The sequence below is a fragment of the Rhinopithecus bieti genome, unplaced genomic scaffold (assembly GCF_001698545.2).
Source record: "Rhinopithecus bieti isolate Rb0 unplaced genomic scaffold, ASM169854v2 scaffold_18282, whole genome shotgun sequence".
Lineage (NCBI taxonomy): Eukaryota > Metazoa > Chordata > Mammalia > Primates > Cercopithecidae > Rhinopithecus > Rhinopithecus bieti.
In genome coordinates this window covers 42,349-65,126 of record NW_016809121.1, presented here as the reverse complement: position 1 = coordinate 65,126, position 22,778 = coordinate 42,349, and the positions used below count along the sequence as shown (strand labels likewise).

The 22,778-nt window shown below is 34.9% G+C and overlaps 1 protein-coding gene across 1 annotated transcript in view; it reads left to right on the top strand.

Annotated features, from left to right (window-relative positions):
* The window catches only part of LOC108539701 (leucine-rich repeat serine/threonine-protein kinase 2-like), a 73,379-nt gene that overhangs the window by 17,034 nt on the left and 33,567 nt on the right, over positions 1-22,778 (top strand). The window contains exons 5-13 of the mRNA XM_017888587.1: positions 976-1,110; positions 2,623-2,757; positions 5,212-5,343; positions 10,820-10,939; positions 12,218-12,360; positions 12,450-12,529; positions 13,880-13,986; positions 17,666-17,795; positions 20,209-20,333. Of these exons, the coding sequence (XP_017744076.1) occupies positions 976-1,110; positions 2,623-2,757; positions 5,212-5,343; positions 10,820-10,939; positions 12,218-12,360; positions 12,450-12,529; positions 13,880-13,986; positions 17,666-17,795; positions 20,209-20,333 (1,107 nt within the window). The remainder of the gene's footprint in view (positions 1-975; positions 1,111-2,622; positions 2,758-5,211; positions 5,344-10,819; positions 10,940-12,217; positions 12,361-12,449; positions 12,530-13,879; positions 13,987-17,665; positions 17,796-20,208; positions 20,334-22,778) is intronic.

The window sequence follows — 22,778 nt, the reverse complement described above, 5'->3', positions numbered from 1 at the left end:
GGCTGGAGTGCAGTGGCCGGATCTCAGCTCACTGCAAGCTCCGCCTCCCGGGTTCACGCCATTCTCCTGCCTCAGCCTCCCGAGTAGCTGGGACTACAGGCGCCCGCCACCTTGCCCGGCTAGTTTTTTTGTATTTTTTAGTAGAGACGGGGTTTCACCGTATTAGCCAGGATGGTCTCAATCTCCTGACCTCGTGATCCGCCCGTCTCGGCCTCCCAAAGTGCTGGGATTACAGGCTTGAGCCACCGCGCCCGGCCGAAGGGTCTTTTTTTTTATACTAAGGAGTATGAGACGATTTTAGAAGATTCCAGCAAGGGATTTGCAAGACCACAATTGTGTTTTAGAAATATAATGCAGGCAATAAACTAGTTGGTTAGAAACTGGGGCCTGTAGAGCAATTAAGCAACTGTTTTTGCATTCTAGATGAGAATGCAAAACACAATAGGAATGAAGGTGCCTTGTTCAAAAGGCATTTTGTTCAGAAAGAATCTTCAAGATGTGTAGGAGATATACTTAAAGGACTTGGTAACGAATTGATTTGTTGTTTGGATAGAGAATGAGAAGAGAAAGGACGATGGAAAAAGAAGATGACTCAGGAGTTTCTCATGGGTAGCTACTGGATTATGGTATCATTGATGAAGACAGGGAACAGGAGTAGACCAAGTTTGGGGTACCTCTGGAATATTCAGATGTTGTCTAAGAGGCGTAAGCATGTATTTCAGGTGTTTGGGGCAAGTTATCTAGGGTAGAAGTACTGATTGGGACTCACGAAATTGTAATAAAGTGAACTGCGAATTTATCTCATTTATAAAGATCTAGAGCTTGATAAGTCTAACATCTAAGGCAGTTAAGTGGTTTGTCAATAAACAAACAAAATCGTGAGTCTACAAACCATTCACAGTCTTCATGTAAAAATTAACACATTAAATGTTAAAGCAGATCTTTACTCAGAGCATATTATTCTCTTCAAAATAGGTAAAATCACCTTACTGATATTGGATGAAGAAAGTGATATTTTCATGTTAATTTTTGATGCCATGCACTCATTTCCAGCCAATGATGAAGTCCAGAAACTTGGATGCAAAGCTTTACATGTGCTGTTTGAGAGAGGTATTTTAAAATGTCAAATTCCTTAAAGTATATATAAGAAAAAAAAGGCTTATACTGGGAAAAGTAGAACACAGTTATAAGAAGAAGGTTTCTAAAATCCTGCTATTAAGAAGGGGGAGTTGTCTGTCAGGGGTGAGGAATGGTGTTAATTCAGCAGTATTGCTTGTTTTGGTGGAGTGAATTTCATTCATGGGTTATAAATCATGCCACTGGTGTAGACTTTCTTCAGTTGCATAACAAGGCGTAAGATTTACTTTGAAAACTGGATGTGTGGGTGTTATGAAAGAAGAAATACAACTGAAGCCAAGCATGGGTTACATCGGGATTATGATGTTGAGTCATCACCAGAAATCTTAGAAATTGATAAAGGCTCTGCATAAAGAGCCAGGAGGTTTACAAAGTGTCTCTCAGGAAAAAGACTAATATGCATTTCATAGCCTGGCCCTGAGATTGGTAACTGAGATTGTCATGTAATTTTAGAGTTGGTTGGAGTCCTTGTTTAGTCTTTCCATTGACCTGAGGAGGAAATGGGTCACAGCAGTGAAGTGAGCATCCTGCCTGAGGGCACAGAGCTTGTGACAGTACAGTTCAATTAGCAATTATTTTGAGAGCCCTTTTTGTATCATTATGGGAGCCAACCATGCTAGGGGTTTAGATAAGAATGATTCATGCGGGCCCTGTGTCAGTTATCAGTTTACCAGTCTAATTTCTCGCAGTTCCCAGAATGGGATAGATCACCTAATAACTGAGACAGTTCCATGATATTCTTCACTTGTTAGAAAAACTTAACTGATTTCGCATTATATTATAGGGACACTGGCATAAAATTAAAAAAAAATTAATGTTGATCACTTAGAGTGCCGTGTTTTCTAACATATTTCTGGCACCATTTTCAAGCTAGATAAACTAGAATTTTATACATGTTTTTGAGGTTGTTGCCCAATAACAGTGACTCCAAATGGAACTTACTGGCTTGATCAAATGACTTTAATTGTGAAAATTAATGATCTATATTTTTGCTGTCTGATGGAAAATCACTAAGACAGAGTATTTCAAAGTCTGATTACTTGCCATTTGCTCAAGTTGACAACTCTTGAACTGAAACATTTAGCCGAGCTGCCCTTCAGCAGCCTACCATTAATGCCTCCCTTTTAAATACTGCAATATGTCCAATTCCAGTTGGCCATCTTTATTAGTCACTGTCAGTTTTCTCTAGAATTTCCCAAATGAAACTGTAAATAATTTTGTTTTTCTGAGAATGACTTGCTGACTAGCACTTTTACATTTCAAAACATTGAGTACCGAACATAGACTGAAACAAAATTATTTTAATCTCCGTAGCTTGCTTTCCCATTATAACGTTCTTAGGAAGGTCTGTTTTCACAGAAATATATTTTTTATTTAAGGAAATTACATTTTTTTACACAACTATCATGAATGTTGTAATTTTTGAATAATTAAACTTTTATATCATCTTTAGGCTTACTCAGTATTTTGTCTTTCATTTTTTAGTTTCAGAGGAGCAACTGACTGAATTTGTTGAGAACAAAGATTATATGATATTGTTAAGTGCGTTAACAAATTTTAAAGATGAAGAGGAAATTGTACTTCATGTGCTGCATTGTTTACATTCCCTAGCGATTCCTTGTAAGTAGCATTTATATGTGATTTCTTTTAGTATCTGAAAATCACAATATATCTCTTTCTGAGTATATTTTAACAATATTTTTATTATTTAGAAACTTGTGGATGCTAAACCCATTCATTCATTTATCCATTTAATTAATTTACATTAATTGACACTATACTGAAGTTGGCTGTGGGCTTGGTGCTGGAGAAACAATAGTGGAAAATACAAATGTGTTCCTTACCTTTTCAGAGTTTTTAGTACAATGGGGGACACAGATAAGTACAGAGGTGATTACAATTGCAGAAGTGATGGCAGAAGTACCCAGAGTTAGGAGAACAAATAGGAAGTGAGGCAATGTCTCTTAGCAAAGATTGAATAAGTAGAGCTTCCTGTGCACAGAGATGTGAGCTGAAGTGAGAGTGCAGGCAAAGTGGCCCAGGCAGTGGGAATGGTTAGTGTAAAGATGCTGTAGCAAGAGAGAGCAGACTGCCTTCAAGAAGACAAAAGTAGCTCAGTAAAGTGTGGGGTTATGAGTGTGCATGCGTGCATGTGTGTGTGCCACTGTGCATGCGCATCCCCAAATACCCTGTCCGTTTGTGTCTTCATTGACAGAGGCAAGGGAGAGCTTGATAAGAAGCAGTGGATGAGGCCAGAGACATGGAGTGGACAGCATGAAGGGCCTAAAAAGCTGCATGAAGGAGTTCGAATTTTATTGTGATTCTTGATTAGCATTTTAATGATGCTTTGAAATTTAGCCACCTTTTTCACCAAAAAATATTAATCAGAAGAAATTAATTTGATGTGTATGTTACCAATGATTGCTAATAAGCTAAAATAATGGCTCATATTCTGTTTTGTTTTGTAAATGCCCATTAACACTTTGTATTTCATGTGTGTTTCTACAGGATATACATATGCATTTATCTAGTGATATTTTCATGCTCACACATGTGAAGTTTTGAGGATTCAATGAGTTAAAAATGTAGAGTAGTACCTGGCATGTAATAAGTGTTCTAAAATCACTGACAGGATTATTACACAATATGTATTTTATATGTATGTTGTATACTATATGTAATTGCATTTATGGTTTCAGATATGGTGTGTCAGTCTGAAGGTGTGAGCCTTCAGTGTAGGCAGAGTAAAAACCCAATGCCCTTTCAGAATGCCTTTTTTTGGTGATGTTTATAAAATCACAACGTTTTCTTATCTACAGGAAATTAAACAATAGAAAGTGGGTGGGGCTGAACAATAATAGAGAAAGGCCATGCTTTTACATTTCTCTGAGTCATCATTGCCAACAAACTGAATATATTTTTCATTATACTTTTCCTTGGCTGTATTTATTCATTTATTTATTTATTTTGGGCTGGCAGTTTTTGGAATCCATTGTTTTCCACCCACATCTGACATAACTCCAGTAAAATGTGTTGATTCATAATACAAAAGTCAAAGAAAGTGGCAGCTAAAATTAAGAATCAAGAGTTTTAAAGCACTGATTCTAACTGAAAACATTTGCTTTTCAGTCTTTAAGTCTATTGTTCTGAATCAAAGCAGGTAACTCATTTAACAGACCATTTCCATACGTTATTAACTTTTTTTCTATGTTTAAGCATTATAAGACACTTTTTGTGAAAACAGTTGATTAGTTTTGGCTGTGCCAAAAGAGATACTAAAATGTTTTGCAAACAGCCCTTTAAAAAAAAAAAAAAAAAAAAAAAAAAACATTTGATGCAGAAATAGACATATTTTCTCCACGTAGGTTCACACTTCACTCCTTTTATTGATTAATTGCTTTTTCTGGTAGAGTCTTTGCTTCCTTTCTGTTTCACCTGTGTTTGTCCCTTAGACTTATATTTTAATATTGTGCCTCCCCTTTTTCCTTCTCCCATCTTTTCTTCCACCTATTTTGGAACCTTCAGGAAGCTTTATTTTGCTGCCTTGTACACTGGTTGCTCTCCTGGAATGGAGGAGGAAACAGGTCATAACTGATTTTAACTCTTCTATCTGGTGACATATTCTTGATTTTCTTTCTTTTGGTTGGGGAAAAAAAAAATGCAAAAGTCATTATCCAGTGAGGTTGAGCCTTGTTAAGAAAGAGACCCTCCAATTTATTTTTTGAAAACTTAGACCAATACATTACATTTCTAGACTTTCATTTTCAGTACTTTTCATTTCATTTTCAGTACTAAAAGTACTCTGAATTTTTCCTTTTTTTTGATCTTAAGGCTTTAAGCCAAGAAACAGGAAAGAAGTAAATTTTCCTTAATGCTAAAGATGAGTCCTACATCCCATTATGTTATCAATGAACAGCATAGAATTTTTTACAGCTGCTTAACAGAACATGATGTTTAAATTTGGAAATGCAGTCATTATGCTGCCATCTATTTACAATCTATATAAGACGTCTTTGCATATTTGAAAGGGGAAAATGGTTGCCTTATTGATAATTATGATCTCTTTAAATTCAGGCAATAATGTGGAAGTCCTTATGAGTGGCAATGTCAGGTGTTATAATATTGTGGTGGAAGCTATGAAAGCATTCCCTATCAGTGAAAAAATTCAAGAAGTGAGTTGCTGTTTGCTCCATAGGCTTACATTAGGTGAGTTTCTTAGTTAATATATCATCACAATCTGTATGATATACATATATATAATATATATATGTTGCATAATGATGGATAAGTAGCATATTATCATACTTTGAATGAAAATATTATAAAGTCCCGGAAAAAAAAAATTAAAAAAAAAAGAAAATACTGTAAATTACCAAACTGTTTTGCTATGCTTAGATGGACTTTTAAAAGGAGTGTCAAAAATAGGTGTGTAGAATGTGAAAGAAGTATTATCTTAATCTTATTTTTGTAGAGATAGTTCTATAGATGAGTTTTTTATTGTTGAGGCTATATTTAAAATATAATTATGTAAGAATTGATATATACAAGAAATATGCATAACATATACAATGTAAAGCATAATGCAAAGAACTCACCATCCAACTTAAATATTGTATATTCCCAATGGGGAAGCTACCCTGGGCTGTTTCTTGCCCTTGCTTTCTCTATAGAGGTTAACACTATCCAGAATTTTGTGTTTACAAATCTTTTGCTTTATAAATATGATTTACTACATTTTCATGTTTCTTTAAGTAAAATTGTTAACACTTGCCTGCTTTTGCTTCATCACAATGTAATTATATTATATGTTGTCTTCTGCAATTTTCAAATACCAATGCTATGATTATAAGAATCAGAAATATTTTTGCATGTGGTTGCTAGTAGTAGTCTATTATTTGGAAATACCACAATTTATTTTTCCATTTTTCTATCAATGGACATTTGGGTTCTTTCTTGTTTTATGCTACTACTATCTGTGTTGTTAGGAAAATATAAATAAGGGTTAATATTTTAAAAAATATTTACTTGCCATTGGTAAGTCCTTCTTTGTGAAATACACAATCTGTCATTTATCAATATTTTTCATAGGATAGTCTGTCTTTTTAAAACTGATTCATAGCTTCTGGATAATAATATTTTGATGGTAGGTTATATGTATTTAAAATACCTTCCCTTGACTTGTAGCACGTCTTTTCACCATCTTTATGGTGGCTTTTGTGATATAGTTAAGTTTAATAATCAGTTCCTTTGTGATTTACTCTTTTTTATGTATCTTGTTTAAGAAATCTTTCCTTTCCCGAGATAATAAATATATTGTATATTTTATTCCAAATCTTTCTCATTTATTAAACTGTTGCAGTTTGTTTTTGTAAAGAACCCGATTCCCCCTCTTTTTTGCAGTGTGGAGAGCTAGTTACCATCATAGCACAATTTATTAGAGGTTCACCTGTTTCCCAGTTGTGTGGTACACCGACTATATGTATTTATGTTTCTGTCCTTGTTGTTCTGTTGCATTAATCTGATTTGTCTGAATCAATATAACACTATTTAAATTAATAGTTCTGTAAGTCCTGATATCTGAAAAGCTAGTAGGTCAAGTCACTACACATTCTTTTTTAGGCACAGCTTGCCTTTTTTGGGGGGGGCCTTTACTATTCCATGCATATTTTAGAATTAACTTGTCCAGTTCCTTGGAAAAGATTTTGACTGGAATTGCACAAAATATGTGATCATTTTAAGAAGAACTGACATCTTTACATTATAATTTCTTCTATACATGTCTTGCACATCTTAGTTATTGCTACATATCTTATTTTTATTATTATTGTAAATGGTATTTCTTTTAAATCGTATTTTGAACTGTGTTTTCATAAAGAAATGCAAATGATTTTTTTTGTATATTGAGCTAACCTACCTTTCTAAACTCTTCTGTTAATTCTGACAATTTGTTTCCAAATGCTCTTAAGTTTTCTATATAGCAATTATATAATTTGTAAATAATGAGTCTGAGTTCTTCCTTTCTGCTTCTTATATTCTTTATTTCATTTCCTTGTCTTTTTACATGACCCAGAATTATTAATACAGTGTTGAATAGAATCAGTGATAGTAGACATCCTTGTCTTGCTTTTCCTGATTTTAAACAGAATATTTTAATGTTCTCCCATCCAAAATAATGCATCTTACAAGGTTCTACATTTTTTAAATAAATTTTAAGAAATTTTATTTTATTTCTTCTTTGCTTTTATTTTACAATGTGGACTTTAAAAAACCACAGGTGAATATTTAATTTTATCAAATATACTTAAAATGTAGTAAGTCTTTTTTTTTTCTTTTCGTTTTGTTAATATGAAGAAATACATCTACAGGTTTTCTAATACTAAGCTACTTTGCACTTCCTGATAAATTTAACTTGGTCATTTATTAGATTTTAAAACACTTCTAAAAAAATCTTCTCTGTTTATTTTTGCATATACCAGGTGAGTTTTGGCAGCCTCTTGTTTTTTTCTTTTTTACCCTTTCTTTTTTTAAAAAAAAATCCTTCTATTTCTTTAATGATTAATACATGGCTATTTTGTGTTTTGTATCTGATAACTATATGCAAAGTTCTGGGGAGTCTAAGCCAACTGCTTCTAGGCTGACTGCCCATCAGTCGCAGAGCCTTGTTTTCTTGTATGCTTGTGAGTTTCTCTCTGATTGAGTTTAATCTTTGAACAACCTGAGGACTTAAATTAAAGATGCTCTTTCAGAGGTGTTTGCCAGAAGTCAGAGTCCAGGACTGACCTGGGAGCAGTTTAGGATCTTAAGATCTAGGCTTAATATGGTAGACTCTGGTTGAATTACCTTACCTTGCAGAGAGTCTGAAACTGGATTGTTGAATGCAGCGCCGGAATTCACGCTTTCCCTCGAGACTACTCTGGCGTTCAACTCACAGCTCTTGTTTCAGCTTCTTTTTGAACTCCCTGTGCCCCTCAACACACACCTTGGCAACTTCCTTGATATTTTTGTGAGGACAACAATGCGTGTAAAAGGGAGTGGTTGGTGACTAATAAGGAATGATCGCTAACTGTTGGAAATTGATTCTGATGACATTTTCCCAAAAGGATAACCAGGAATATTTTGTGCAAAATTAGGATTATTATAATAGGCATTTAGTTTTTCATCATTACAAATTTTTGGGAAAATCATTAATCATTTGAAAAAACTAATTGACACATCTCCATTGTAGCAACTCGTATTTTCGCTTCTAGTATCATGATTATATCCCCTGTATAATTTGGAAATTGATTTTAGCATTAGGAAAGTTCCTAGTTTCGGTTAAAATGAATTTTTTGTAAGTTGAATTCTATTTTAAATGCACAATTTTAGTTTGTTATTTCTTTCCTTGATAAGCATTTATTGAATGTTGTTATATGACTAAAACTGTAAGATGAAAATATTTAAATATTTTCACATTTCTTTCATAGTTTCCAAAGTGTATATATATACTTATATATTTGATATGTATGAATCCACTTATGTACTGTATATATAAATATAATAACATTGTATATAAATGTGTATAAATTATATACACAAATATAAATACTGTGCATATATATATATACACAGTATTTATATTTGTGTATATAAATGTGTGTATATATATATACACACACACGCACACACACACACACACACAGTGTTTTTTGATCCATGCAACAATCTTGGGAGATGGGATATTGTTATTATTTTTACATTTACAGATGAGGTCCTGTGGTTCACCAATCTTTGTGTTTTATTCAAGATTATGTAAGCATTAAGGGGTGAAATCAGGCTGAGAACCCAGATTTCTTCATCCCTAAACAAAGTATTTCTTCTAAAATGTGGTAGCCATTTACTAGTTTATCTCTATCAGGTTACCCTTTATTCATTATTTTTCGTGAGAAGGTTGTAGTTGTACAAACTGGCTGATATCTGACAATGTTTTAATGTAATTCAAAGTTGATTTCTTAAATCCAGGTGTTAGAGTAGCACACTACTGTACAATTCTCTGTTTCATGTTTTACACAGTCAAGTTACAACTTGCACATGTTACATTAAAATGTGAGTTCGCCTTCATTTCTTGAAATGAGCCAGAGGAAGAAGTGATTTTGTTTTTGTGATTAGGGAAATGCTACTTGACTGCCAAATTGGTCTAAAAGAGCACATTAAAGGTGCTTGATTTTATACTGTTAAAATTAAATAAACCATGGCAACTGTCACGTCATATGCAACTTTTGTATTATTCTGTAAGATTTTTTGAAAATAAAAAGAGATCAAACTGATCTTCAGGTAAAGATGCTTTTTTCTCTTGTTTATCTCTTAGTGAATGATTATTAGTTCCATTTAATGGGTAGAGAATTTATTGTTACTGTTATTGTTTCAAAAGTAGCTGAATAAAATGCTTAACTTTTTCTTCATAGTTAAAATTAAAACCTCAAGTAAGTAAATATTTAACGTTTTGCCAAATTATGTAATCTAATTATGGGCTTAATGCATTTAAGGACTCTGTACAGTTTGCTATGTATTTTCACACAAGTTGTCCGAACATAGGTCCAGTCTTCCTGCCGTTTTCTGAGTCACACAGTGAGTCAATGACAGAACAGCTGTAGGCAGTGGTGTGGGTATAATAGGGGGGGACCACCCAAGTTTAGACAAGCTGGTAAAAGTAGAAGAAAATCTTTTTGAGAACACTAGTGATCTTTAAGGGCTGTGGAGAATGTTTGCTTGGTGAGTGAATGTGGAAGAGGCAACAGCATGGGAAGGTGTTGGTAAAGGAACTCCATAGTTGCTTAAACTGCCTTTTGATTGTGAGGCCGTTGATGAATATTTGGGCTTTAGGTGTTTTATGATACAGGATCTTTTCCATTTCTGGCTTTGTATCTCAGAGATCACTTAGTTACGCTTATAGATGAATAGGAGTTTTAATTCTTTGTTTTAGAAAAAAGCTTGGCTACTGTTAGTGAGTTACAAATAAGCCAAATGGAAAAAGGTACATATTTCTGGAATATCATATAAAGGTACATATTTCTGAAATATCATATCATAAGGATTTAGACTCTTGGGTGTCATATTAATTCTCAGAAGAATGGGTATAAAAAGATATGGGACTTCTCCCCAGGGTGGGTTAGAGGTGGTGAAATGTCTCATTTATTTTAGTTTTTATTTTTTTTCTGACGTCATCATAGACAAGATCAAATAATGGTAAGCATGCCAATGAATTTTCTGAACACTATTCCTTTAAGTGAAAGAAGAGGGTTTCAACAAAACTATTTAATATTGGATCTTCTAAAAGACAGATTTAAGAGTTTCATCTTTAAAAGTCAGAAAAATTAAGTTATTTTATACAATGAATATTGCCGTGCCATGTGTAACAGACATGACATGAGAGGGAATCAGAGAACATGCAGTTAATACAACCCAAACTAGTATCATTATTTTTGCTCAGTCACTTCCATTGTCTAAGTAAGATAAATAAATGACAGCATAAAATAAAATTTCAAAACTTTACTCAATCGTATTAAGCTATTTTAATTACAGTAAATGTTTTAATGCCATTAAATATTCATCACCATTCAAAATTATTGATGTAAATAGTGTTATATGTTAAAGGTAATTTAACTTCCATTGATGAGAATTCAGCTAATGTTCACTTAACTTTTAGGTAATTTTTTTAATATCCTGGTATTAAACGAAGTCCATGAATTTGTGGTGAAAGCTGTTCAGCGGTACCCAGAGAACGCAGCATTACAGATCTCAGCGCTCAGCTGTTTGGCCCTCCTCAGTAAGTAACTTCACTAAAAAGGAGATTCTTCCAGAGGCATTTGACATCCAGTGTGAACAATGTAACAAGAGAATCATATGTACAGATGGAAGTTCTGTCCTGTGTAGTTCATTTTCTAGTAGAGGATACTTTCAAGGAAACTAACAGTTGTGACAAGTATACACATCTCCATGTAGAGTTTTGCTTTACATCATTCTTGATTTAGCTTTGTCATTAAGCAGCTAATCTTTTTTTAAAGAATTTTTACTTGTGGCTGGGCATGGTGGCTCACGCTTGTAATCTCAGCACTTTGGGAGGCCAAGGTGGGTAGATCACAAGGTCAGGAGTTCGAGACCAGCCTGGCCAACATGGTGAAACCTCGTCTCTACTAAAAATATAAAAATTAGCCAGGCATGGTGGCAGGCGCCTGTAATCCCAGCTACTGGGGAGGCTGAGGCAGGAGAACCGCTTGAAACCAGAGGGTAGAGGTTGCAGTGAGCCGAGATCATGCCACTGCACTCCAGCCTGGGCAACAAGAATGAAACTCAGTCTCAAAAAAAAAAAAAAAAAAATTTGTATTTTAAATTCTGGTGTACACATGCAGGATGTGCAGGTTTTTTACATAGGTAAACGTGTGCCTTGGTGGTTTGCTATACCTATTAACTCATCACCTAGGTATTAAGCCCAGCATGCATTAGCTATTTTTCCTAATGCTCTCCCTCCCCCAGTTGCATCCTCCAATGGGCTCCAGTATATACTGTTCCTCTCCCTGTGTTCATGTGTTCTCATTGTTCAGCTCCCACTTATAAGTGAGAACATGCAGAGTTTGGTTTTCTCTTCATGTGTTAGTTTATTTGAGGATAATGGTTTCCAGCTCCATCCGTGTCCCTGCAAAGGACATGATATCATTGCTTTCTATGGCTGCATAGTATTCCAGGGTGTATATGTACCACATTTTCTTTATCCAGTCTATGATTGATGGGCATTTGGGTTGATTCCATGTCTTTGCTATTGTGAATAGTGCTGTGATGAACTAATCTTTTCAAATAATCCTTCTCTAGTCTATTAGGTTTTTTTTTTTTTTGGTACTCTCTTCCTCATTTTCTTATTTATCTGTATAGGATGGTAGTATTATGAGGTGTGTAATATATCAAAAATTATCTTTATAATTGACCAAGGCTTCTACTAAAGCACACCTCATTCTGTTGGTAATATTTCAAAATATTGAATTAGAGTTGGTCAAACTGTTAAGTAAATCGTATATATAATGTTTTTATTTATTTTTTAATTTTTTTCAAGCTGAGACCATTTTCTTAAATCAAGATTTAGAGGAAAAGAATGAGAATCAAGAGAATGATGATGAGGGGGAAGAAGTTAAATTGTTTTGGCTGGAAGCCTGTTACAAAGCATTAACGTGGCATAGAAAGAACAAGCATGTGCAGGTTGGACTCTCATAAATATTAGAGTTACTCAAAATTATGTTTCTAATCATTTATATTTTGACAGATTTCTTTTTTCTCCCCTAATCCAGGAGGCTGCATGCTGGGCACTAAATAATCTCCTTATGTACCAAAACAGTTTACATGAGAAGATTGGAGATGAAGATGGCCAGTCAGTAGTTTTGATTTTATATGATAGAAAATTTCAGTTATATTTTAAATCAATACCTACAAAATAACCATAACTTTTATTGTTAGAAATATTTTTGATATAGCCTTTTAGTTTTAGATGTTGCTGCCAAATAGTAGTATGTATGTAGCATTTTGATCTCATTACCTCCAGGAGTTAGAAAAGGTAGCATGTTTGAGAGTTATTATTGAGAGATTTGGAATCAAGAGTCATTTGGTAATTCACAAATCATGGAGAAAGAATCTTTCTGTTTCCTGGCTGATCGTTTTAAAATGCCATATTAATTCATCTTGGGTGATAGAAATTGCAGAGCCATCTGTGATCTTTTCTTCTGTGGTGACTAGCCAGCAGGTTGTCAATATCAGGAATTAGATTTGGTTAGAGAGCTTCCTATGATGAGTTCCCATCTGATGTGACAGAGTTGACCTATCTTCTTTTGAGAGGGTTATTTGAAGCTGTCATCTCCAGATAACTCTTTCACTAGGAGTGCCATTCAAACATCATAAGACTGGCACTCTCTCCCAAAGATACAAACTGTAGCAAGGAGTTTTGTGCATATCAGGTTTGTTTCATATCCATGAGCCTTTGTGTTTTATGGCAGCTGATTATGCTTGTGCTATTTGCAATGGATATCCTCTGGGTTTTAAATTGTGAATGGCTTATTTTGGAAACAAATAGTAGTATTTTACATCTGAAATCTTGACAGTCTATTTGTTTAATTATCTATTGCTGATAAGAAGGGAATTAATAACACAGATGCTACTTAATTAAACATTTTCATTTTGACAAGAAACAGTAGTTCTTTTGAAAACTATGCTAAATTGGCATCTTAATAATCTCATGTTGAGCAAGGCTTTTGGAGATTAGGGTAAGGGAGATTCATGTTGCAGTTTATAAATTTTAGTTCATAGGATACCTGTTTCTCAATATCCGTAAGAGAACTTTAAAATAAATATATTATTAAAACAAAGAAAATAAATTTATGTTGTACATCTTTAAAACCTGTCTTGCTTCTTGACAGTTTTATTGTTCTTTTCTTTTACCATTATCTTCTTTTCCTTACTTTACGTTTTTCCTCAGCATCTCTTTACATATCTGCTAAGCTTCTTTATTTCTCTCTGCTGCTTATTGGTTTTGAAAAGCATAAAATACTAATTTTTTAGTATTTAATTAATTTGAGTCTTAAAATGAACTATAATTAACTCTTGTAAGGGGAGGTGGCATAAAATATTGTTTACATGCTCTTAATTGTTGTTAGAGATATTTGATGATGGTAAGCGAGAATAGTTATTTAAAAGATTACTACTAACATTTTCGTTGAATTTTTGAAAGTTTCCCAGCTCATAGGGAAGTGATGCTCTCCATGCTGATGCATTCTTCATCAAAGGAAGTTTTCCAGGCATCTGCTAATGCATTGTCAACTCTCTTAGAACAAAATGGTAAGCAGTGTGCCATATTTTCAAATGAAGGGAAACACATTTTTGTGGTAGTTTTAATTATAAAAGCTATATATTGTGAGAAACTTACATAATTTATAAAGCTATATATTGTGAAAGATATCTCTGTGTGTAGAGATATATTGACATGTGGATTATGAACATATAGGTAAAAGGATGAAGAATAAAATAAACATTTGTTGTATATTTTTGTGGACTTCTATGTGTAAACTCACACATGACAAATACAAAATTTTACGTATTTTGTAGAAATATTATACTCTTTTATAACCAAATTTTATTTTCTTTATGTTGATACATGAGTATTCTCACATTATCATTTTTTATTTTAATTTTAAAATTAATTTTGTTTTAGATATGGTCTCACTCTGTCACCTAGACTGGAGTGCAGTGGCATGATCATGGCTCACTACAACCTCAAACTTTTGGACTCAGGTGATCCTCCCACTTCAGCCTCCTGAGTAGCTGGGACTACAGGTGTGCACTGCCATGCCTGGCTAATTTTTTGCAGAGATGGTGTTTTGCCATGTTGCCCAGGCTGGTCTCAAATTCCTGGGCTCAAGCAATCGATCTGCCTTGGCCTCCCAAGTGCTGGGATTACAGGCATGAGCGATTGTGCCCAGCCCAAATTATCATTTTAAAAGCTATGTAGTTTTCAATGCATGCCTGTATTCTATTTTATGAACCAATTTCTTCTTGATGAAGTTTTAGTTTGTGTCTAGTGGGATGTTTCTGAAACCCATAATACATACCAATGATCACTTTCCTCCTCTGTTTTCCTTTATACATGGTTCCTATTATTTTCTTGGGAAAATTTCATAGAAATGCAACTGGGCAGAAAGCTATTCACCATTTTAAAATCTGGTAAAATTGTCTATTATAAATTTTCACACTATACTTTTTTAAAAAATGGTTCTTTACATATAATTCTTATAAGTCTTACAGCTCTGTATAATTAAGAAGAGAAAATGGCTTGTATACCTTCAGAAAGACGTGAGTTTTAAGCTTATTGTTCAGGCTGCTCAAATTTCTTCCCCCATAAACAGGAATACTGCCAGAAATCCTTAGGTGAAAACTCATCATAAAGGCATTGGGACTTGGCAGCTTTTGTAGGAGATTTTTATAGGGTGAAAATTAGAGAAAAACACTGAAAGTCAGAGACAGAGACCAGTGTAAGCACCAGCTTTTAATAGAGAACCTGGGTAAGGTGGAAAAAAAATAAAGCAACCACCTCATGCATGTTTCTTTGTATTATTATTGAAGCTAAATAAAGAGGAAAATCATTTCTTCTTCCTCTTCCTTCTTTTTCATCTCACCTCTCTGATGGCACTTTAATAAAACGCTTGGAGTGGCAAGGGCACTGACAGACAGACAGGGGCTGCTCTCAAGGATAATGAGTCCGAGTAAAAGGGGAAGGAGAGGAAATCGCTGTTCTCGAATCTCTCATATTCTACTGTGCAGTTAAAGAGGGCTGGACAGGGATTTCACTCCCAAAAATGAGGACTGGACTTTGTGGATTCTGTTGAGGCATCTTAGAGTGGAGGTAGACTTTTACTATGTACAGACAACATTGCATTGGTGACATCATTCATAACCACCTGGAAATCTCCTTTGATATGCAAATTAAACAACCAAAACTTCGTGAAATTTCGACTGCTTCCTATTATGATGTCTGAGGACTGGTTACATTCAGAGTCCACCCTGATGTCTTCGTTCAGTTCTCTGCTCTTTCTAGTTCCCTACTTCTTTGTTCCTGACCACCTGTCAGGTAAAATGTCCTCAGATCCTTTTGTATTGTCTTTGGAGTTCTGCCTTAATAAAGCATGAAGAACTTGAGTAGCTCATTCATCACCTTTCTTGGGCAATTTCTCATTGAAAGACACTTGAGAACCTTTGGGTGTACAGAGCTGGGCATGGCTTTTTTAGAAAAATGGCTACACTGGCAGGCAGAAGAACTGGGTCCTTGGAACCATGGAGGTCCCAAGGTTGCACACATCTTGTGTGACATTTTCCATTCAATTAATTAACTAATATTCATTGAGCTCCCAAGTGTCTAGTGTCTGTAGGCACTTGGGATACATTCATTAAGTAAAAATCCCAGGCTCATGGAATTTAAACTGTAGTGGGGAAGATAATAAGACTAACTAAAAAATGTAATATTTGAGGCAGTTAAGAATAAAAAATGAAGCAAGGAAGGAGAATATGATATGTTAGAAATCAGAGGAGATGAAGTTGTGAATAGGCAGCCAGGAAAGAAGGTGTCTATTGAGTAGTACCTGCAGGGTGTTGCATATTGTTTTTTGCCTCTTAAAGCAGTTAATTTCCTGTTAAAATGGAGTGGATGAGATCAAGAGTATTATGTAGATAGCTGGTAGATGCGATAGCATGTAAAATGTTCTGTAAAGTCTAACGTGACTTTATGATGAAATTTCTTCTCCTAGGTTTATTGCTTGCAATTTTCAAGTCACACATTGGGTTACTGTCTAGGATAGTGATTCTTAAAGTGTGGTTCCTGGACCAGCAGCATTTGCTGGGGAAACTTGATAAACAATGTAAATTCAAGGGCCCCATACAGACTTTCTGAATCATAAACCCTGGAGTTGAGACCCAGCAATCCATGTTTTAATAAGCTCTCCAGATGATTCTGATGCACGCTAAAGTTTGAGAACCACTGATCTAGTGTCATTTTTGTCTTTTAAAGCGTTGTCTTGGCTAGAAGCTAGCCACTTTGGGAAAGGTTGTTACAACTTCTGATGTGATCGAGCAAAGTAACCAACTGTTTATTGTATATTAACGTGTGATACTCTGAATGTGTTTAAAAGATACGAGTTTTTCAGGTCCTGGCAGTATTTTAGAATGTGTATGTGATTTCTATTTGTTTCCATGTTTTTTCCTATCTTCTTGAGATAGACTACTTATTTTAAAAGCAATACTTAAGTTAAAACTTTTATGTTTCTTTTCTGCCACTTTCAAAGTGTTGAATCACAGTGTGTAATATTGGAATTGATATTTTTATAGAGGCTTCAAGACAATTGATGTTTATGTGGAAACTTGAAGACAATAGATTTATGTTTAGTGAAGGAAGTTTATTGCAAAGAGGAAAATTGGCCTGTTGTGATGGCTCTTGTCTGTAATCCCAGCACTTTGGGAGGCCAAGGCAGGAGGATTGCCTGAGCTCAGGAGTTCAAGACCAGGCTGGGCAACATAGTGAGATCCCCTCTCAACAAAATATTAACAAAAATTAGCCAGGCATGGTGGCACACTTGTAGTTCCTGCTACTTGGAAGCTGAGATAGGAGGATCACTTGAGGCCAGGAAGTTAAGGCTGCAGTAAGCTATGATCTTGCTGCTGCACCCCAGCCTCCGCAACAGCGAGAGATGCTGTTACAAAAAGCAACAACAACGAAAAAAGAAGAAAATTATTGCTTAATCATTATTGCTGGAATATAGTTACTTTCCACAAATAAATGAAATACCAGTTGTAAAGCATATCTCTATGTTTCCTAGAGTTTGGCATTACTTTGTGAAAATAACCGTAATTACTTATATTCTATGTAAATGCTTTCCATTCCTTTGTATATGGTGGACTATATTCTAAATCTTATGGTAAAATTATGAAAATGTGCTTTCATATCCATAAGTGACACTTTAAAAAATCTCAGTTAATTTCAGAAAAATCCTGTTATCAAAAGGAATATACCTGAATGTTTTGGAGTTAATGCAGAAGCATATACATTCTCCTGAAGTGGCTGAAAGTGGCTGTAAAATGCTAAATCATCTTTTTGAAGGAAGGTAATATAGATTCATTAACTTGTACAGAATATATCATATTGGGCCAGGTAGAATATCAATATTTCAAGCGTATTTCTAACAATGAAAAGAAAAAGAAAAACGTAAGACACTTGAAAATTGAAGCATTTTGCAATGTAATCTCGTGTCACTAGTACCATAGACTGACTTTATCTGACCACTGAAAGGAATGGCAAGATTGTGGAAACATGTTGGAAGTTTGCTTTTGAACCTGATGCTTGATGTTGACTATATTTTGAAAAGTGGTAATTGTATAGCATATAGCATACAGCAGTTTTTCTAATATTGTGTGTGTGAAAGTTATAAAAGATAAAATCAGGATATAGCTTCTAATTGTTGTTCTTTCACAATGAATATGTTATTCCTTCATTTTAATGAACTTTGGCTTCTCTTCCTGCTCTCAATCTTTAGTTAGGGAAAATTTTAACTACATCTAGTCCAAGTGCAGCGATGTTAAGATTATACAGCTGCTGGTTAGTGGCACAACAGAGACCAGGTCCTTTGATCTATGTGTGGATGGTGGTGGGACAGAGGGGGATGAGGTGGGGGCAAGGGGTGGTAGGTGTGGGCAGAACTTGTGGCTTTAAAAAAAAAAACCTGTTTAAAAGACTAAAAATGAATAATATGCAGAAGGTACCTACTGTAGAATAGGCTCAGTGCCTTTTTGCATTTTGTTAAGCCAAAAAATATGATGTAAATTTGGCATTGTCTGAGTAAATTTCAAACAAAAAGAGGCTATATAGAAAACTCTCATCTGTAGACAAAATAATTGGCACAGAAGTTGCAGTAAAAACTAATTTGGTTCCTGGCTTTGCCACTAATTTGAGCCAACTGTTTCATTTCTAAAACTTCACCTTCCTCATTGGTAAAGAATGATAATAACAACCTTGAAAGTTGTAAGCTTAGAATGTAAGGATTAAATAAATTAATTTTTACAAAGGGATTAGGATAATGCCTGCTACATTTTAAGCACTCAACAAATTATATCTATTGTTATACTGTTATTAAGTGTGAATAGATGAAGTGCATATAGCATGAAATGTAACATAACTGCAGACTTGTAAGAAGTAGGGTTACACTGTTTTTAACATCAGTCTAGCTAATCTATGTTTATGTATCTCTTTAAGCTGTATTTCTCTTATTTAAATGTTGTTTTTGAACACTGAGATGAAAAGTTTATCTTAAATGTTGATTTTAATGGTGCCGGAAGTGTGCAAACCTTTATAAATGAGGCACAAACACAGTGGAATAAACTCCAGTCTAGGATTCTGTAGATTCTGGGCAAGCCATTTAATGTTTCTGGCTGCATGCTCTTAAGTAAAATGTGTGCAGTTGCAGTCCTGGAGATTCCACATTGGCTCTGGCAATGTGTCTGCCCCTAGAGAACTCACGTTAGTTGAGAGACTGATATGTAAACAGGTTATTATAATACAGTCTTAGAATGCAGTGACAGTAGTGTGTAAAATACACAATGGTAAGAGTAGAGTGGGCCCAGCTGAGGTTACCTAAGGAGGGGAGGCTCCAACAGAGGGATGTGTTTAAACTGGGACTTTAAGTTGGCAAAGAAGGAGTATATCTCAGTGTCCACAGAACCGTGCAAAGTGAGAACATGGTTCTGATATGCACACGTTTCAGTTAGCAAGTAAAGCAAGGATTGACTGTATTAAAGTTCATAGTACCTACCGCATTCTAGTCAAGTGACATTTGCTCATATGTAAAAGAAAGAATAGCTTAAATACCCTAGAGAAAACAAGACTGTAAAACAAAAATAATTAAGGATACTATATAAGAAGTCCAGTGATGTTAATCTGGAAGAGGAAGGTTCATGTGCTGTAAAGAGGCCTTATCTTGGGGTCAGACAAGTTTGGGTATCAGCCTTGTCTCTGTCACTTTCTAGTGACAAAACCTGAGTTTTTTTTTTTTTGAGACGGAGTCTTGCTGTGTCGCCCGGGCTGGAGTGCAGTGGCCAGATCTCAGCTCACTGCAAGCTCCGCCTCCCGGGTTTACGCCATTCTCCTGCCTCAGCCTCCCGAGTAGCTGGGACTACAAAAACCTGAGTATTTAACCTCTATCTGCCTAAGTTCTTCATGTAGAAAATGGGGATAATAACACCTGCCTGCTGGGATTGTTGTCATTGACCCATCCTAGGTCAGAAGGATGTTGTTAGTTTTATGAAATGAAATAATTCCCAGGTTACTATGAATTCTATCTTATGAGTTCAAAGTTTAGACAATTAAAATTATGTATGCTTATACTACTGATTTCAAATGCATTTTCATATATTCTTTCCTGATAAAATATATTGGTTCTGTCCTCCTGTACTTACTTCAATTTGGTGTTTATACCACTGAATCAGATCGGTCTTCCAATAAACATGCCAATTTTATATCCCCAGCAACACTTCCCTGGATACAATGGCAGCAGTGGTCCCCAAAATAATAACAGTTATGAAAAGTCATGAGACATCATTACCAGTACAGCTGGAGGCACTTCGAGCTATTTTACATTTTATAGTGCCAGGTAAGTTACATAGTTGATTGTGGGAACAGATAACAATTTAAAGGGATTTTTGACTTTTCATGAAATAGCAATTTTCTAGGCAAATATTAAAAGACTAGTTTCTGTTGACTAAATGTAAATCTTTCTGTTACACCAAAACAAAATAGGGGTTAAATATGATGTAGAATTGGCATTTAGATTAATTTTATAAAAAATATAAAATTCAGTAATTTATTTATTTTAAATAACTACAATGTAAGATGCGGAGATTTTATTTTAAGGAGGGTGTTCATCTCTGATAATTGTTTTCTATTTTTGTTGCCGTGATCTGAGTTCAAACTTTTTTTCACTTGTTTGAATTGTACTATTAGCTAATTTTCATAACTATTCTCTTCCTTCATTTCCATCCTTTTCTTACTCTGTGATTGAATTAATCTTTCTCCAATGTGGCGTGTACTCATTTACCTCAATGGCTTCCACCCTCCGCCCACCTTTAATTCCTACTTACATCTGTTATCACCTTATTTGTTCTCAAAAGCCCCTTTAAAATACCCATGTCTCTATTCATTCAGCACATTTATTAAGTGCTTCTTATGGTCTAAGCACTGTGGTGCTGTTAAGCTTTGAAAGATGAATTGGAAAAAAAGCACAACTGTACTATTATAGGAGCTTAGAGGTAGATGGACGTGTAAATAATTAATTAACAGGCAGTGTGAGAGGGGCCATGATAGATGCATGTATAAAAGGCTTTGAGAATATTGATTGAGGCACAAATAATTTCTTCAGAGGAGTAGGACAGAGGTTATAATATTTGAGGTGGAAGGGTAAATAGAGCTGGCCTGGCAGAAAGACCAAGGAGGACATTTCAAGCAGAAGAACATGCACATGGTCAGGGGTGAGTGAGGCATAGAGGATGAGGAGAGTAGTACATGGGGATGAGTGTGGAAGGACAGGCTGAGGCCCAAAGAAAAGGGGCTTGAATGCAGTGTTGAAAAATCTGTGCCTTTTAACAATGGAGGTCAATCCAAGTTTATGAAAAGTGTTTACAGATTGTAGTGTCACACCGAATTTTGCAACTAAAGACAATAGCATTGTGGTGTAAAGGATGACAGACAGGGAGAGAGACTAGATAAAAGGAGATTGGGTTGGAGGTCTGTGGTAGTCAAGTGAGACCTGGTGAAGGAACCCTGCAGTGGAAACACAGATGAGAGGGCAGATTGGACAGATGGTTGGGAGATCTGCTTGATGTGACATCGTGATCCCTAAGTATGAGGGATGATGCTTTGTTCTGTGAAGTTCCCAATCTTTTGCAGTCGTTTTTGCTTTGTTCTTTTAAAATGAAATCTTCCTAAATCTATCATTTTCTCTAGTTATATAGACATTTTATGTTTCTCTGTATAAGAGTATTATTCGATATAAAAGTTTTTTAAGGACAGAGCTTTCTTCAGTCATGTTTTTCCAGTCCTCTGGTGGCTATTCAATCGGTGTTTTAAAAATTGAATCATTTCATAGTTTCAGCTTAATTTTGAGACATAATTTAACAGATGTAATTTTGCTTGCAAATATTATTGCAGGTTTTATTGAATTTTATTTTAGATTGTAATTAAAACAATAAAATGCCTTTTGATTATCCTTAAAGTTGACAGCCTTATTCTTTTGAGAGAGGTTTTGAGTTTTAAAGATAACCAGAGGACACTCACAAACCGTATCTGTTAATGAAATAATATTCTTTTAGTCCAAAAGTAAGTTTGGAATACAGTATTTCTTTTCTTTTATTGTTCTTAAACTGACCCTGAAGCAAAATTGTTAGTCAACAATCAATCAGTTGTATTATGGGTGGCCTTGAAAATAATCACTTGAGGACTGTACTTTATGTAAAAAAATACATTTTATGAACATATTAGTATGTAAGTACATTCTTCTGGTAGGTAAAGGCTTAATCATTTACTCTATGCTAACATATTATACTACCACATTACACCATACTGTATTGTACCCTACCATTATGTACCATGCCGTGCAGTACCATATCATTCTAGGTATCAACAAGTAATTATGGTAGCAATACTCCGGTAGTTTCTAGGTTGAATATGATTCTGTTTTGAACATGCTAAGTTGAGGTTCTTATAAGATACCTAGGTGTACATGTATTCATTTATTAACTAGATTATATTCAGGTTTTTTAGTGGCAAAGATGTACATTATGGCAAATGTGTATAATTTAGTGTCCAATTAAGGATAACGTATTGCGTCTAGTATATGTATCTTAAGTTTCTTCCAATTTATTACTGTACATTTTCTCTTTTACTTTATAACAACTTGTTGAAGACATTGAACTGGTTGCTTTAAGAAAATAATAGGCCGGGCGCGATGGCTCAAGCCTGTAATCCCAGCACTTTGGGAGGCCGAGACGGGCGGATCACGAGGTCAGGAGATCGAGACCATCCTGGCTAACACGGTGAAACC